General features: G+C 39.7%; 2 protein-coding genes across 2 annotated transcripts; both read right to left on the bottom strand.

The window, feature by feature from the left end:
• Positions 1-157: 157 nt before the first annotated feature.
• LOC139192390 (uncharacterized) lies at positions 158-3,242 on the bottom strand. The gene is made up of 8 exons (XM_070814455.1): positions 2,872-3,242; positions 1,905-1,988; positions 1,609-1,643; positions 1,383-1,494; positions 1,178-1,263; positions 771-882; positions 506-661; positions 158-389 (listed from the first exon to the last, which is right to left on the bottom strand). The coding sequence occupies exons 1-8, from the start codon at positions 3,070-3,072 to the stop codon at positions 312-314; spliced, it is 864 nt and encodes a 287-aa protein (XP_070670556.1). The 5' UTR covers positions 3,073-3,242; the 3' UTR covers positions 158-311.
• A 986-nt stretch (positions 3,243-4,228) lies between these two features.
• LOC103447129 (FIP1[V]-like protein) lies at positions 4,229-12,634 on the bottom strand. The gene is made up of 9 exons (XM_008386309.4): positions 11,494-12,634; positions 9,895-10,151; positions 9,425-9,551; positions 9,278-9,346; positions 9,011-9,148; positions 8,685-8,786; positions 8,281-8,579; positions 6,260-7,907; positions 4,229-5,528 (listed from the first exon to the last, which is right to left on the bottom strand). Exons 1-9 carry the CDS (start codon positions 12,346-12,348, stop codon positions 4,956-4,958), a joined length of 4,068 nt encoding a protein of 1,355 aa, XP_008384531.3. The 5' UTR covers positions 12,349-12,634; the 3' UTR covers positions 4,229-4,955.
• Between the last annotated feature and the right edge of the window lie 1,318 nt (positions 12,635-13,952).

Here is a 13,952-nt window from a genome sequence, read left to right as displayed (position 1 = left end):
CTCGGCCACACTTGAATAGATGTAAAAAACACTCAATTTGGATGGAAAATTGATAAATCTAACTGTCAATGCCAAATTGACATGCTAAATACTTGGGCTCATAACCAAATTAAAAGTCGAGAAGCAAATCGAAATAAGATACTAAGTTCAAAGCACATTGCAAAAAGTTTCCCTTTTCTTGGGTGGAACTCAAAAATTTTGCCTTTTGGTTTGGTTTTACATGAAGCATTGAAAAGAAGTGAAAGCAAAAGTGAATGATGTAATCCAATTGTCAAAAAAATGTATGGTCTCTGCAAAAAGAATGTTACAATTTACATGATCTCCTTTCCTCTCTGATGGAGTATAGATTTATGCACTACTTCTCCAGCTGATGTAACAATGTAGGTTTCCTGAAAACCGAACAACGGAAGAATGAATATGTTGAACTCGATGGACAAATTGCAAGGACTGCAAATTTTATCAAATAAAGCTTTGTAATGAAACAGCTAAAGAAATGAATGCTCACAATCTCTAATGAGCTGACTCTGTGGAGAAGAAACCCGTCTTCCAATTTCATGCGCAACCGGGCAGAGGGTGCTGCCATTTTGCCCGGGTTCCTGATGTAGCTCAGACTACTTAATCCGGTGCTGCTAGCGCAGCCCTGCCCACTTAGGTATGCATTCTGGAGAATATAAGACGCGGGTGAGTTATTAGAAGACGGATTTTGCATTTTACTTGGAACTGGTGCAGAAACATGGTATTAGTGAATACATAGAACTCTTTGTTCATACCACTTCAAATTTTGTAAAAGTACTTCGTAGAGAATCGAAAACTTGCTCTGCTTCCATTCTGTCCTCAACATCTTCACAAATAGCCAGCGGATGAAATCCAACGACTATGCGCCTATATGAAAATACAGCCAGTTAGCGATTGGAAGATTAGTTACCACTTGATGATGCCATATCTGAGATACCACAGCAATTCCAGTTCATGTAAGCATCAGAATGGAAAACTAAAGTTTCAGAGTTGCACTGCCAATACTGCAGTAACTTCTAAACAGAAACAATATGACCCATGAACATTCCAATTTCTTCAAGCTTTGTTGTGTTTCTGAAATATCGCTAGCACGTAAGAACATAAAGTGAAGAACAGACGAAGTTAATCATATACTGCAGGGCCATACAATAATTAATTTTACCAGTTACTACCGGTTGTCTCCAGTGTCCTTCTCAGCCAATGTAACTGATTGTTTCCAACTTCGCTTAATGATCCCACGGTCAAATTCTTCACGTTAAAAAATTCAAAATCAAAGGACCTAGTGAGTTATTAGACAGACAAAAACATAGAAAGCTAAAGTGAAACATGATTGGATAGATTAAACCGAAAAACAAATTAGAACATACCTGTAATAATCCAGTATCCACCACAATGACATCCAAGGTCTTCTCGTAAGGTAACTTAATCATCTTTTGGAAGTAACCTCTGCCTTTTCCTTCTGAAACTCGGGTGGTGTACCTGCAAGTGCAAAATAACCAGAAAAATCAAAACAGCGGTGCAAACAGCACAGCTGAATCTGAGATGAAAAAAAATTACAGCATTATGTAAAATATTGCATTGAGGACGGCGTACCAGGGAACTTTCAGTGATGAGAAATGCAGGGTACCCTGTAAAGTGAATATATCCAGCATTGTTACCAACAGTTGAAGCCTTAGAAAGGAACATGTTCTTAGCCTTTATCAATTTCTCCACGATGTCAATCTATCAACTTTATCCATTCGTGTAAAGTACAAAGATATACTTTACAATTAGACCTGTTATATCATGATTCCTACGATTTCTTTCTTTCACGCTACCAGTTTCACACTTCAATAATTCCGAAAAAGGCTTTGCAGCACAAAAGTACATGAAGAGAAGAACAACCTTACATTCTGCATGAGCGGATCATCTTCCCCAAGATTGCTAACGTCCACCACAAACTCTGCCTTGTACTTCTTTGCCACCTTCTCCATCTTCACCAACAGGAAGAACCACAATTAAACCACGTAAATACTGTCAGTCCCGACAACACATTGGCACATAGCAAAGAAACACAAAGCCAAAGGTTAATACTAAGAATCAAACCCGACAACACATTTCTACCAAAAGCCTTAAATTCTTGGACCCCATTGGCACATAAGGTCGTACCCAGTGCACAAGGCTCCCGCTTTACGCAGGGTCTGGGAGAGGTGAATGTCGGCTAGCCTTACCCCCATTTATGGAGAGGCTGCTCCCAAGTAGATGTGCTTCTCGCATTTAACAGACGGCATTCGACCAAAGGCAAAGGTGAAAACAAGATTCCTCAGCAAACAAGAACATAGTATTTACTGTACAACGACAACAAAGCCTTTTCCCACTAAGTGGAATCGGTTATATGAATCCTAGAACGCCATTGAGCTCAGTTCTCTATCACATCTTCCGTTAGGTCCAGGGTCTTTTCTTAGAGTCTTCCAACAAAAAAAAACGACATAAGATTTACTCCGACCGAAACAGATAACATTCTGCTACTTTTGGTTGCTCAACAAACACAGTTTTGAATTTCACATGCATCAAAACTTGAAGCCAATGAATATCCTCATATTTTCTAAAAATTAGAAAAAGATCTTTGCTTTATAATACTATAACCCAAATAAGTTGTGCTCCACAAGAACGAAATCGAATACATAGATACAACTTTCTACAAATTTTTAATGAAAATAACACTTTTTCCACTAAAAGGGATGTCAATAAAACACGCTTGACTGCCCCTTTATCGAAAAAGTCACACTTTTTATTTGCGATTTGTAAAAAGTTGTATTTATGCGTGTTTCCCAATAAGGAGCATTGAAATTCCAATAAGCAAAGTAAGAAAGTGACCTGTTTGAGAAGATGGGTCTGTCGGGTTGGAGGCCGGAATCCTCCCCCGACGCTGATGAAGTAAAGATCCAGCGGCCTCGTCTCACTTCTGCCATGGCGGACAGAGCGCCGAGGCTGACCCAGCTGAAAAGCAAGGTAGAGACAAAAGCACAGACTCACCTGCGTAACCACTGTAGGAACCCAACTGGGTTTTTTCCCCATTGGTTAAAGAGAGAGGAGAGAGAGATGCCCAAAATCTCACTGATAGCTTTACTTGCAGATCTGAATGGCACGGTGTTCCGGAGCGTAGGATTCTCATACTCCGCGTGTCATTGGTGAGGTACAATATCGTTTGACGAGGGTGCCTACTGCAGCGCGCATGTTACTGTCTAAGTTTGTCGATTGGTAGTCTATTACTGAGCACGTCCCGTATGAGAAATTTTTTATTGCGGCGGAAGTATTTTTATGAAAAGGATGGAAAATTTTATTTTTTAAAATATTAATTTTTTAATATACATATTCTATTATTTGTATAAAGACATAATGTAACATTTCGTGTACCTATCATACTAAAAAACCTCTCAGTTCCGTATTAATCATTATCATTCATCGTCCTCAAACATTCGAATTAATGGACCAGGATCCTCTCCTGAGCTAAGCATGAAGATCCTCCTCATCAAAGGGTGTGGGTTGTTGGTTGAAAATCCAACAACTACAATTATTATAACTTTAAAATGACCTTCCTGTTTGTAGCCGTTGGATGAATCCAACGGTCCACATGAATCCAACGGTCCACATCTCTTGATGAGGAGGATCCTCATCCGTAACTCAGGAGAGGATCCTCATCCCGAATTAACGTTTGGATCATGCTTTGGTGGGCCCATTAAGTGGCCATCAAATCATACAACGTCATGCATATATGCTTTCCTGACCAAGTGTTCTACATTTGTAATATCCGGATTTTAGTTATGATTGTTAGAGCAATGTGTTCTTTTTTCGAATTTCACTCTAATATTTATTAGGCTAGAACAGCACTCGAGTAACGAGTTTACTTTTTTTGTTGTTGTTGAGAAGTTGATCAAAAATACTTTGATGTAATTTGAAAAACAACACAGGAAAGTTGCTTCTTCTATAATATTAGTTTGAGATGCGGTCGCAATAAAGTTTATAGGTATAGGCAAATTCTTAGGATGCAACTATATAAATCATCGTAGTAGGTTACAAAAAGAGATTGGAAAATAACAAATTAAACATCATATCTAAACACGGAGACACATGCTTTTATTCGCTTGAGCTACAACCCGCTTGCGGTGATGTTTAATACACAAGTTTGTTGAAGAAGATGGAAAATTGTTGATATCACAAGTTCACACAGACGTAAAAGAAGAGATTTATGGAATAACTAATAAAACAGATGACCATTCCACTTGTGCTGTTACATTAACTTTCTGGTAACCCGATGTTTCTGAAACTCCCTTGTTCCAAAAATACAAATGGGCTTCAAATGTTGTGTGTACTATTAATCTCACCACCATTTTTCTTGTCTTTAAACCAAAAGTAAAGGTGTCAAAAAGGTGAAAACTTGGATCAAGATCTGCTAAATCAAGTTACACTATACAGATATAAGTTCTAACATCTCCAACCAGTGGAAATCCATCTCTTCACGCACCGGTTCTTCAATCTCGTTATCTTCATCCGTGAAGCTCCACCAGTGTCAGGCTTGCTTCCGATGGCACCCGGCTTCTACACGGATCCTGTAAACAGCATTTGCCAGGTCCCGTAGATGACACTCGGAGCATGCCACATAAAACCTGAGCATCAAAATTAGAAATAGTTGCTAAAGCAATCCTGCGCCACCATCAGTGGCCAATTCAATGTTACAATCACCAGTATATACAAACAAAGACAATATAAGTATGCTGCGGCAGCATGGTTACAAGATGATATAACTACTGAAGAGCAGAGGTACACGGGCTTCTATGATTGCAAAAACAAGTTCAATGTTTGCACCGCCGGGATGTTTGAATTTAATAATCAGGCCAAGCATAACTTCTCCCAAACGACAGTGATTCAGCCAGATAACCTTAAGTTCCGTATCTTCAGATTCAGTTGCTGATCCACCTTCTTTTCCTAGCTGGCCGTTCTGGTTTGATCTCCGACTCAACAGGAGTCTGAGTCTGAGTTTGAGTCTCGCTATTGGTGGAAGGCAGCACATCACTCTCCACCTTTTTTATTGCCACTGGTTCTTTTTCACTTGGCATTGGAAGCTTGAAACGCTCACTTCTTTTCTTCAACTTCTCGACTGTGTCCAGGTGTCGCTCTTCCAATGGTTTTGTGTCTGCGTCCTTGATATCCTGATCACCGGCATCTTTCTCCTCAGCCATTGAGTGGTGATTATCAACAGCCTCAACTGGCTTGGAAGATTCCTCTGGAACTTTACTGTTATCTGAGGATCCTCTGTTGTTGATCCTATCAAGCTCTTTGAGCTTCAATGATGATTTATTGTTGATACTGAAATCCCTCTCCTTATGGCTTGTCCAGCGTTCCAATTTGGAGCGCCCCTTTTTTGAATCCTGTTGTTCATCATCAGACGAAGCATCTTCTTTATGCCTTTTGGAAGAGTGACGCTGCGGTGGGATTTCCTCACCGGTTGCTTGCACACGGGTGCCTTTCAAGCCCTAGAGGGGCAAAAGAGAGGAAACATTCTACATTAATCAACTAGGGTCATGTACAAAGGACAAAAACTGATGATGAATAACAAGAATTCTGCATGAAAATTCCATTATTAGGAGGTAACTTGTCAACTAGAAATATAAATGGTGCTCTACTTGTTAGTGCTTTATCCAACTGCAGTATGCCACATGATGCGGATAAGCCAAACCCTGCCGTACGACTACAACCCTACACTGGTTGAAGCACAAACCTCATTTGAACAGGGAAAGTTAGCATAGAAACTCAAATGCAGCTAAAACATTACTACTGGTCTCAGCAAAGTGTACCAAATCATTAAATATGCGGTCATTGCTGACCATCCAAATACCCATTATTCGAGTGAAATTTCAACCCGCAGAAGCAGCCACTAAGTAGGAGAAGATATGAATACAATCTCCTGATTTTAGCTCTTGTAAGTAAAAGAGGAAATGGAAAGCTGAACCCACAATCCAGATGTGAAACATGAAAGAGAACAGGACCAAACCAGTGAAAGTCAAGTTTGCAAATGCTCAGAATATAAAATCTATTTAATATTGAAATTTAATTGGTATAACAAAGAAAAAGAATTGGGATTTGACAAGAACTCCAAAATAAAGCTTGCATTGCACCCTATATACATTATTTTTCAAGGGAAAAAAAAACAATACAAGAATTAAGAGGGAAAAACAAAACAAGAGAACTGATGTCAAGAACATACCATCTCCTTATTCTGACCACTTTGATCTTCTTGACGTCTCTTGGAAGTGGTGCTGTTATTAGCAATCTCAGATTCTTTAGTCTTCCTTGAACTTTCTTTATGTTTTCTGTCATGGACCTTTTGGTTGTCAGCACGCTCATTACGAGTACTTGATCTCTCCTTTCCAGATCTTTTCTCGTCATTAGTTATTTGATTTCCACGTCCATGAACATCGTCACGTCCCCTATGATGTGAGCTTTCTTCCTCAACCCTATCTCTCCTTTTAGATGGTTCACTGTGCCGCAGAGTCTCCTTATATTGGTGCTCCTTATCAGAGCCTTTGTTCTCCTCCTTTGCCCTAGTATGGCCAACCCATGCTTTGTCTTCTGCACCACGCCCACCCCTTATAGCAACTCGTCCTTCATCTCTTTCACGCTTGGGTATATTTTCCTCATGGGATTGTTTGACCCTAGGCCACTCCTCCCTCTCTCTTTGCCTGTCACCTCTCTCCCTTTGCGACCAGCTGTCATCTTTGTGCCTAACAGAGTGCAGATCATCAAGATTTTCTCTAACTCTCTGCTGCTCGTCTCTCTTACGCGGATCCAGAATTTCATCCCTTTCACGCTTTCGGCGAGTGGTATTATCTCTGTGGCCATGCAAAAAATCCTCTTTATCTATATGGTCTCTCTTTATATATTCCTCATCTTTCCTTCTCTTGCCATGGTAATCTTCCACGTGTTCATACCTGCCCTTCAAACTACCCTCTCTTTCCCTGGGTCGTGAACCAACATCCTTATCATGATAAGCCCTATAGCTGCCATTGTCCAACTGTTTTCTTGACTGCAGATGTTCGTCTTTGTCACTCCTGTCACTTTCTCGACCCTTACTCCTGTGCCTGGATCCCATTTCATCACCACGTTCTCTCTTCCTTGTTTCTTCAGGTCTGATCCTTCTGCTATAAGGATCATCTTCTCTCCGTTGCCATGCTCCATCAAGATTCTCCCTCTCCTTTCGCCTATGAAGGCCATCATTTTTCAATTGCAACTGATGTGCAGAGCTAGGATCCCAGTCCCTATAAGGATAAGAGCCTTCCCTCCCTTTTACTACCACGTGACTTCTATCTGGTTCCTGTCTACCATCACGGTTTTTCCTCTGGAACCCCTGTTCATTCTCATCAAGATGCCTCTTGATGCCCCCCATATGCATTGAACGTCCTTGAATGACTTCCTCTTCGACCCCATCCCTCCACTTCTGATAATCCCTGCTGCTTCCTGATCTTGCTTTGCTGTTGTCACTACTTCTTGCAGCCTTCGAGTCCTCTCCATCATCAAGCTCTTCGTCAGCAGAATGTTCGACTCTTGAAACTAATTTTTTATGCTTCGGAGCCCCATCTTGCAGGGCATCATTTTCAGCAACCGTAGCTGTTTCCTCCTTTCCCATTTCAGAGCTTCCATCAGCCAGCACAGGCTCATCTTGGTCACTATCTCTATACTCAGCACTTGACTCACGTGCAGCCCTATTTGTGACAGGTGATGATGTCCCTGGACTACGTTTACCATCCACGCTTTCAATTGATTCTTCCTTCTGATTTTCAACGTATTTCTTGTCTCTTGTATTTCGACAAGGAGCCACATGAGGAGATCCATCACGTGCTCTTAGTTGTGTTTTCCTGTATGCATAAGGAGAGAGTTAAAAAGGCATTCATGAAGTTTGGACTCCAAAGCTGTAAAAAAAATCAATTTTGTATGGCTCAACACCATAAAAGCTTATAATACGAAGTGACGCGTGACATTGTTATCTGGTTCCCAGATTTGACTACAAACGGAGAGAACATCCTATTGATTTTAAACAGTTTTTATTTTTGAAACCACAATAAAAAGGGGATTGGTGCTCTTATAGTTGGCGGCATAATTGGTATTATCCGGCCCAGAATATCATATCAGTATGTTGCAAGGTCATTTTTATTTTAAAAAATAATCCTATTTTAGAAGTCTATACGGGTGATAATTTTCAACAAGACAAACAAAAAGTTGTCTTATTACCTTTCCTGATAAGTAGGAGTCTCACCCCCAGAACCAGTATATGGGACTGGCACATCAGGAGGGAAGGGCAGGTTTCCTTTTTCTTCTGGTATGTTATCGTGGAAAGGCATTTTTCTTCCTACCAACTCCCTCTTTCGATCGTTAGAAGCCTGGGGCAAACCATCAAAGCACTCACTCTCAACCTGTGCAAGGTGTCCTTCACCTCTACCAAAACCCTCTCTTGGGTGATCATTTTCAGCTCCGTCTGGGATACCATTTCCTGCAGAGGAATCATCATCTAAAGAGTCCTGCAAGACAATCTGTTTGCAGAATAGCAAGAAGTTAACTTATATTGCACATCCAAAAATACAATAAAAACTTCCAACAATAGGATCAGCAAAGTAAATGATGGCTTCGAATAGTACCTCAATGATTGCATCTGAATCACGAACCCGAGGTGGTCGGGTATCAATCGAGGGGAGACGCTCACCAAAACCACCTTCCACCTGTATTGCTCTTCCAGTTGGCTGGCAAGAAGTTGATTTGATCACTAACTTTTTTTTATTTGACTTTATTTAGCTAATGAGTTTGGAAACTAGGATATCCCTTTATCAGGTCAACAAGGGCTAGCAGTATTATGGAGATTGTACAAGAAGCACAGATCAAGAGGATGAACAACATGAAATAAAAGGCAAGACATCATTTTATAGTAGAATAAAATAAAGGACCTCATGAAACCAGCTATACGTACAATAGGAGGACGCAGACGAGCAGTTCCTTTTACTAAATCACTTTGGACATCTGACTTCCCAGGGTTTGCATTTTCAGGAGGCAGTTCGTGAATACCAGTTGCAGCTGCAAGCTCTGGGGGCAGATCTGGATCATACTCCTGTGATGACGACCGTAACAGGCAAACTTTACTCTTTTAAATTTTTACCAATATAAGGTTGCTAAGAATAAATATTTAAAAACTGAAAAATCCAATGGGTTTTCTAGAGGTACATAATCACTTCATTACCTGTTCTGTTCGTCCACTTTCGTAAACACGAATTTTGCTTTGCATGGTGGACTCCAAGCGGAGCAGTTCCTGCAAATTTAAAATATAGGGGCACTTATAGCCTTCCCTCTCATACAATAGACAAAATGCTTTAGGGTTTATTGTTACCAGCTGTTTGCAATAATCTTTCCAGCTATCTTCATTTAAGCCAAAGTTGAAAAAGTCCGATGCATCAACACCAGGATATTTCCAAGGTTTTTCCTCAAAACCATCAATGTCGACATCAAATATGGTCCTGCAACACATAAGCAGTTCCAGAAAACAATAGTGAACAAAACCAACTTACCAAATGGTTACACTAACACACGACACTCAAAATAATAGAACGCAGACAGGAGGCATAGAGCATACACAGAAACTGCATCGCCCATTGCACTCTAGTAACACATAAATAATGAAGAAATCAAAGAGGTCCAAAACAAAAAAAAATTGTATTCACTTCAGCATGCTTTTAACATATCTAACCCTAAATGTTTCCAACCCAAAACAAAAGGAGAACAAAACACGACAGTATGGCACTATCATAGAACTAAAAAAATGAAGCCAAGTATATTGATAACTAAAATAACGAAGATTACTTGTGTGAAGGAAGTGTGAACTCCAGTCCACCACCAAAACCACGACCTCCCGTATTGTTGCCCCAGCCGGGCGTACCAAAGCCTGAATGAAAGTTCTTCTGCAGAGGAGTGCCATCTCTCATTCCCGTTGGTCTCCAGTCACCTCTACCTCGGCCAGGTACAGGACCCATGTTTAAAAGTGGACGAACTTGACCTGGGACTCCTCCAGGGCCAGAAGTAGTTGGCCCAGGCATTGGCACAGCGCCAGGTCTTACATACTGCATAACAAGAAACCATATTTAGGTAAGAAATAGAGCATTACCGTTAACAAACTACTAACATGAAAACTGTTCCTTATGTTGCAGATGAGATACAAAATCACAAAATGAGATATGGTCGTCTATAAGAAAAGAGGAGTCAAGTGCTATCACAAAACCTACATTATAGGAATGAGTAGCAATCATGCTTCTCCAAGTTAACGATTGGAAAATTCACTACTCTAGAATAAAAGAAGCACGGAAATTCTTCTTCAATGGGTAATACATTCAAATAACAACTCTAGAAAGATCTTATTCACTATACGTGGTGGGAACAACATGCACAGCGTACAAGACTGCTAGCAACCAGAGTTTCAAGCAATAGGTGCTTTTGTATATGGGAAGGTTTCACTATGAACTCGTTAATAGAATATGTATATAACGTGCAAAATAGCTTAATAACTGCACCGTTTACTACAGCAAGATTGAAGAGGGCAGACATTAGAGAGCAATGAGGACATAACACGTCTAACGTTCTTGGGGTATAAACAAATCTCATAAATTGCAAAAACTTTGAAGTAAATTTTCATAAGAAAATTCAGAAATCCGTTAATGATATGTCTCCATAGTTAACTATCATTGTAACTCCTCAATCACTAAGCTTTGTAATTATTGTGCCACAGGCCACGCTGTAGTTAATGTGCCTCAGCTAGGCAACGCTACAGAATCCACCACGTGGAACCTAAATTCTACATATCAGCATTAAAGTGGCCGCACGTGATAATCAAAGATTGATGATGGTGAAGAAATCTGGGGACTGGAGTTGCAAAGGTTTGTTAGACAAAAAGCATTGATCAACGAATTGCCTATTGGAGCAATATTTCTCGAAAAGAGTAAATGTAAATAGCATGTTTAGTCATCAATAATTTTTCTAAGAAAAATTAAAATTTATAAAGGAGGGTATCACTTCAGTTGTCCCCCGCAGCTAAGCCTATTTAGAAGTTAATACCCAGCTCATTAATCAAGACGGTAAAACCCAGCTAATTAAAACTCAAATCTTTTGATAAAGACTATCCGAGAAAATGAACAGATTTGATTCTGTCTTGAATAGTTACACTAAACTGCAGTGACTTCCTCAAGTTTTCAAGTATCGTCTATCAAGGTAAATACCAGAATTCTGAAAACACATTCAAATTATAAATTTTCACTTCAATGGATTATCAACAATATATTCACATTGTACAAATCGTTACAAAGCATAAGTTACAATTCTAATCTCTCATCATAGAATGGGGACTTTACAAAGACCCCAAATACATAAAGTTCACAACTTTAATCAACATATTATCAAAACTAAACTAACCTTAAACTGAGAATGAAATGGATGATACCCATGACTGCTATACCCAACTTTTGGGGGCACAACCACGCTGCCGGCACCTGTCTTCCCGGCTTCACCCATCTCCTTCCTCTCGCCTTCCACTGTCTGCGCGCTCTCTTCGCCCCACTCTTGGTCGTCCATTGGCTGGTTCGGCTCACCATCAGCCACAATAACGAGCCCGTCATCGTCATCTTCATCTTCGCCGCCCATTCCACCTCTCTCCATAGCCATAGCCCCGTGGTTGTTATCATTCAACACTATCTGCAAATCGTCGTCGCTATCGTCGCTGTCCCAATCGTCTTCGCCTCTCTCACCATCTCTTCTTGAACCTTCTGGGTTTCCGATATTCACCGCAGCACCACTGACCGGAAAGGTATCTGATAGCCCGGGAATCACCGGGTCCAAACCCATAGCATCAGCTCCATTGTTAGCCTCCTCGATGTCGAAATTCACATCCTTGTCCATCAAATCCAAATCTTTTCCACCAATATTCAAATCCACGGAATTGATTTTCGGCAATTCGACATCTCTAGCCTCCAAAACCCTAGACCCGCCAGCTGGAGCGCCATCTCTAGCCGAATTGGTGGGAACAGAGGCGGGGGGAGCTAGGGTTTGGGAATTGGACGGGTGAGAAACAGCGGGATTAGAGCGAGGAGTTGCGAAAAGGATCTCGTCCTCTTCGTCGGGGACGTTGACATCGATCGGACGGTGGAAAGATTGGGGTGCGGCGGAGGACTGGTGGGGCTGCGGCGCAGATGATGATGATGATGGTTGGGACGATTCAAGGGGTCGAAGAACGTCTGTGTAGAGATCTCCGAATTCGTCGTCGTCTTCCATCGAAGAGGAGGGAGCTTTAGAGAGAAAGTGTGTTTTAGACGAAGAACGAGAGGGAGGAGAGGGTTTTGGGGTCTGCAAAGAGCCAAAGGACTGAAGCAATGGCCAATGTGTTCAAACTCAAAGCATTGCTTTTTATGTGTTTTCCCATTTATGTTTTTTTCCAATTTGTTTTGGATTCCAAAAATTCTAATTCTCAAAGGGTATTTATTATTTATTTTAGAGAGCTTTAATTAAAAGGGTTTTGCACGATCTCTTAATTTGATAATTTGTTACAAAAAAGGAGAAACGGTTTCTGTACGTTATTATTCTGTTATGTACATTTATGTTTATTTTTTGTTTTTTGATTTTAATTTCACTTATTAGCTTTAAAAATTGGAAATTATTATTTTTTAAAATGATTGAAGATTTTCTTTCCCCCTATAAGTTACTTTCTTGAAAAAAATAGCAAACCCATATTGTCCTCTTTTAAATTACTTTTTTTTTTTTTTAAATTATGATAACAATCAAGACAAGGCAGAAGAAAAATAAAAAAATGTGAGGAAATATTTTTTTTTTCCGAGAATTTTCTTTTCTCTTTTAAATCAAGGGACTGACTGTGTGGTATGACACTATGATATGAGATATGGGCTGCCAATTGGGATGTCTTTCTGTAATTGGTGGGTTAACCAATAGATATGTGTTGTGTTGTGGCAATTTTGGGTTGGTTTGGGTTCAACAAACTTGAGAAGTGTTGTGTACTTTTGTTGTTTGGCACTTTTTTGGGTTGGTTTGAAAGTCTTCTGGTGGTGTGTTGGGTGATTTGTATATTCCTAAATCAAACGTGGTCTATTATTTTGATCATTTTATAAAAAATTATGTTGAATAATAAATATTATGATAAAAATATTCTTAATTTACTACACAATGGGTCAAATTTATTTGACAAAAATCGAGGGTATTTTTACCATTTCCTCCATATTTAACGATAAATTTTTACCAAATGACTAAAATGAAATGATTGATAATGAACAAACTCAGCAACTTTAAATCTCAAGGGCCAAAGCGCAACATACTTTTTTGTTACTTGTTTTGAACATTTATCATATAATTATTCCAAAAATAAAAATAGAGAGTTTTAACGAAAATGGCTTGGTACTATTCATTCTTAACCATAAGGACATTTTATGTATGAAAAGTATATAATAGATCAAACTCTTCTCTTTATTTACTCTTATGCCATTACATGCGGACCACCACGATGTTGACATTTCTGTCTGGAAATACATTATGATGCTATTCATCTTATGCTAATTTACAGCTAGTTCTTCAGGCTTCCATCATGTTGTCGATGTTATGCAGCTCTTCTTCTGACAAATTATTCCAATACTGTTCATCGCCTTCTACTAGCTCCGCATCTCTTTCTCTATCTTCTTTCACCTTGTAATATATTTCCGTTGTTTCTTCTTTGAAATTTTGGGGCTTTCAATAAGGCTGATGACTGATTCTTGTCTTGCTGTAAATATACATCTCTTCTTCTTCTGCTACTAGTACCATATCATACCTAAAATCTTCAAACTCATCTAAAGCAAACATTTGGATCCCTCTAAATTTTAAAATATCTTTGT

The sequence above is a fragment of the Malus domestica genome, chromosome 15, assembly GCF_042453785.1.
Source record: "Malus domestica chromosome 15, GDT2T_hap1".
NCBI classification, from domain to species: Eukaryota; Viridiplantae; Streptophyta; class Magnoliopsida; order Rosales; family Rosaceae; genus Malus; species Malus domestica.
Note: the sequence above shows the minus strand (reverse complement) of the source record. Positions and strands in the feature narration are given on the sequence as shown.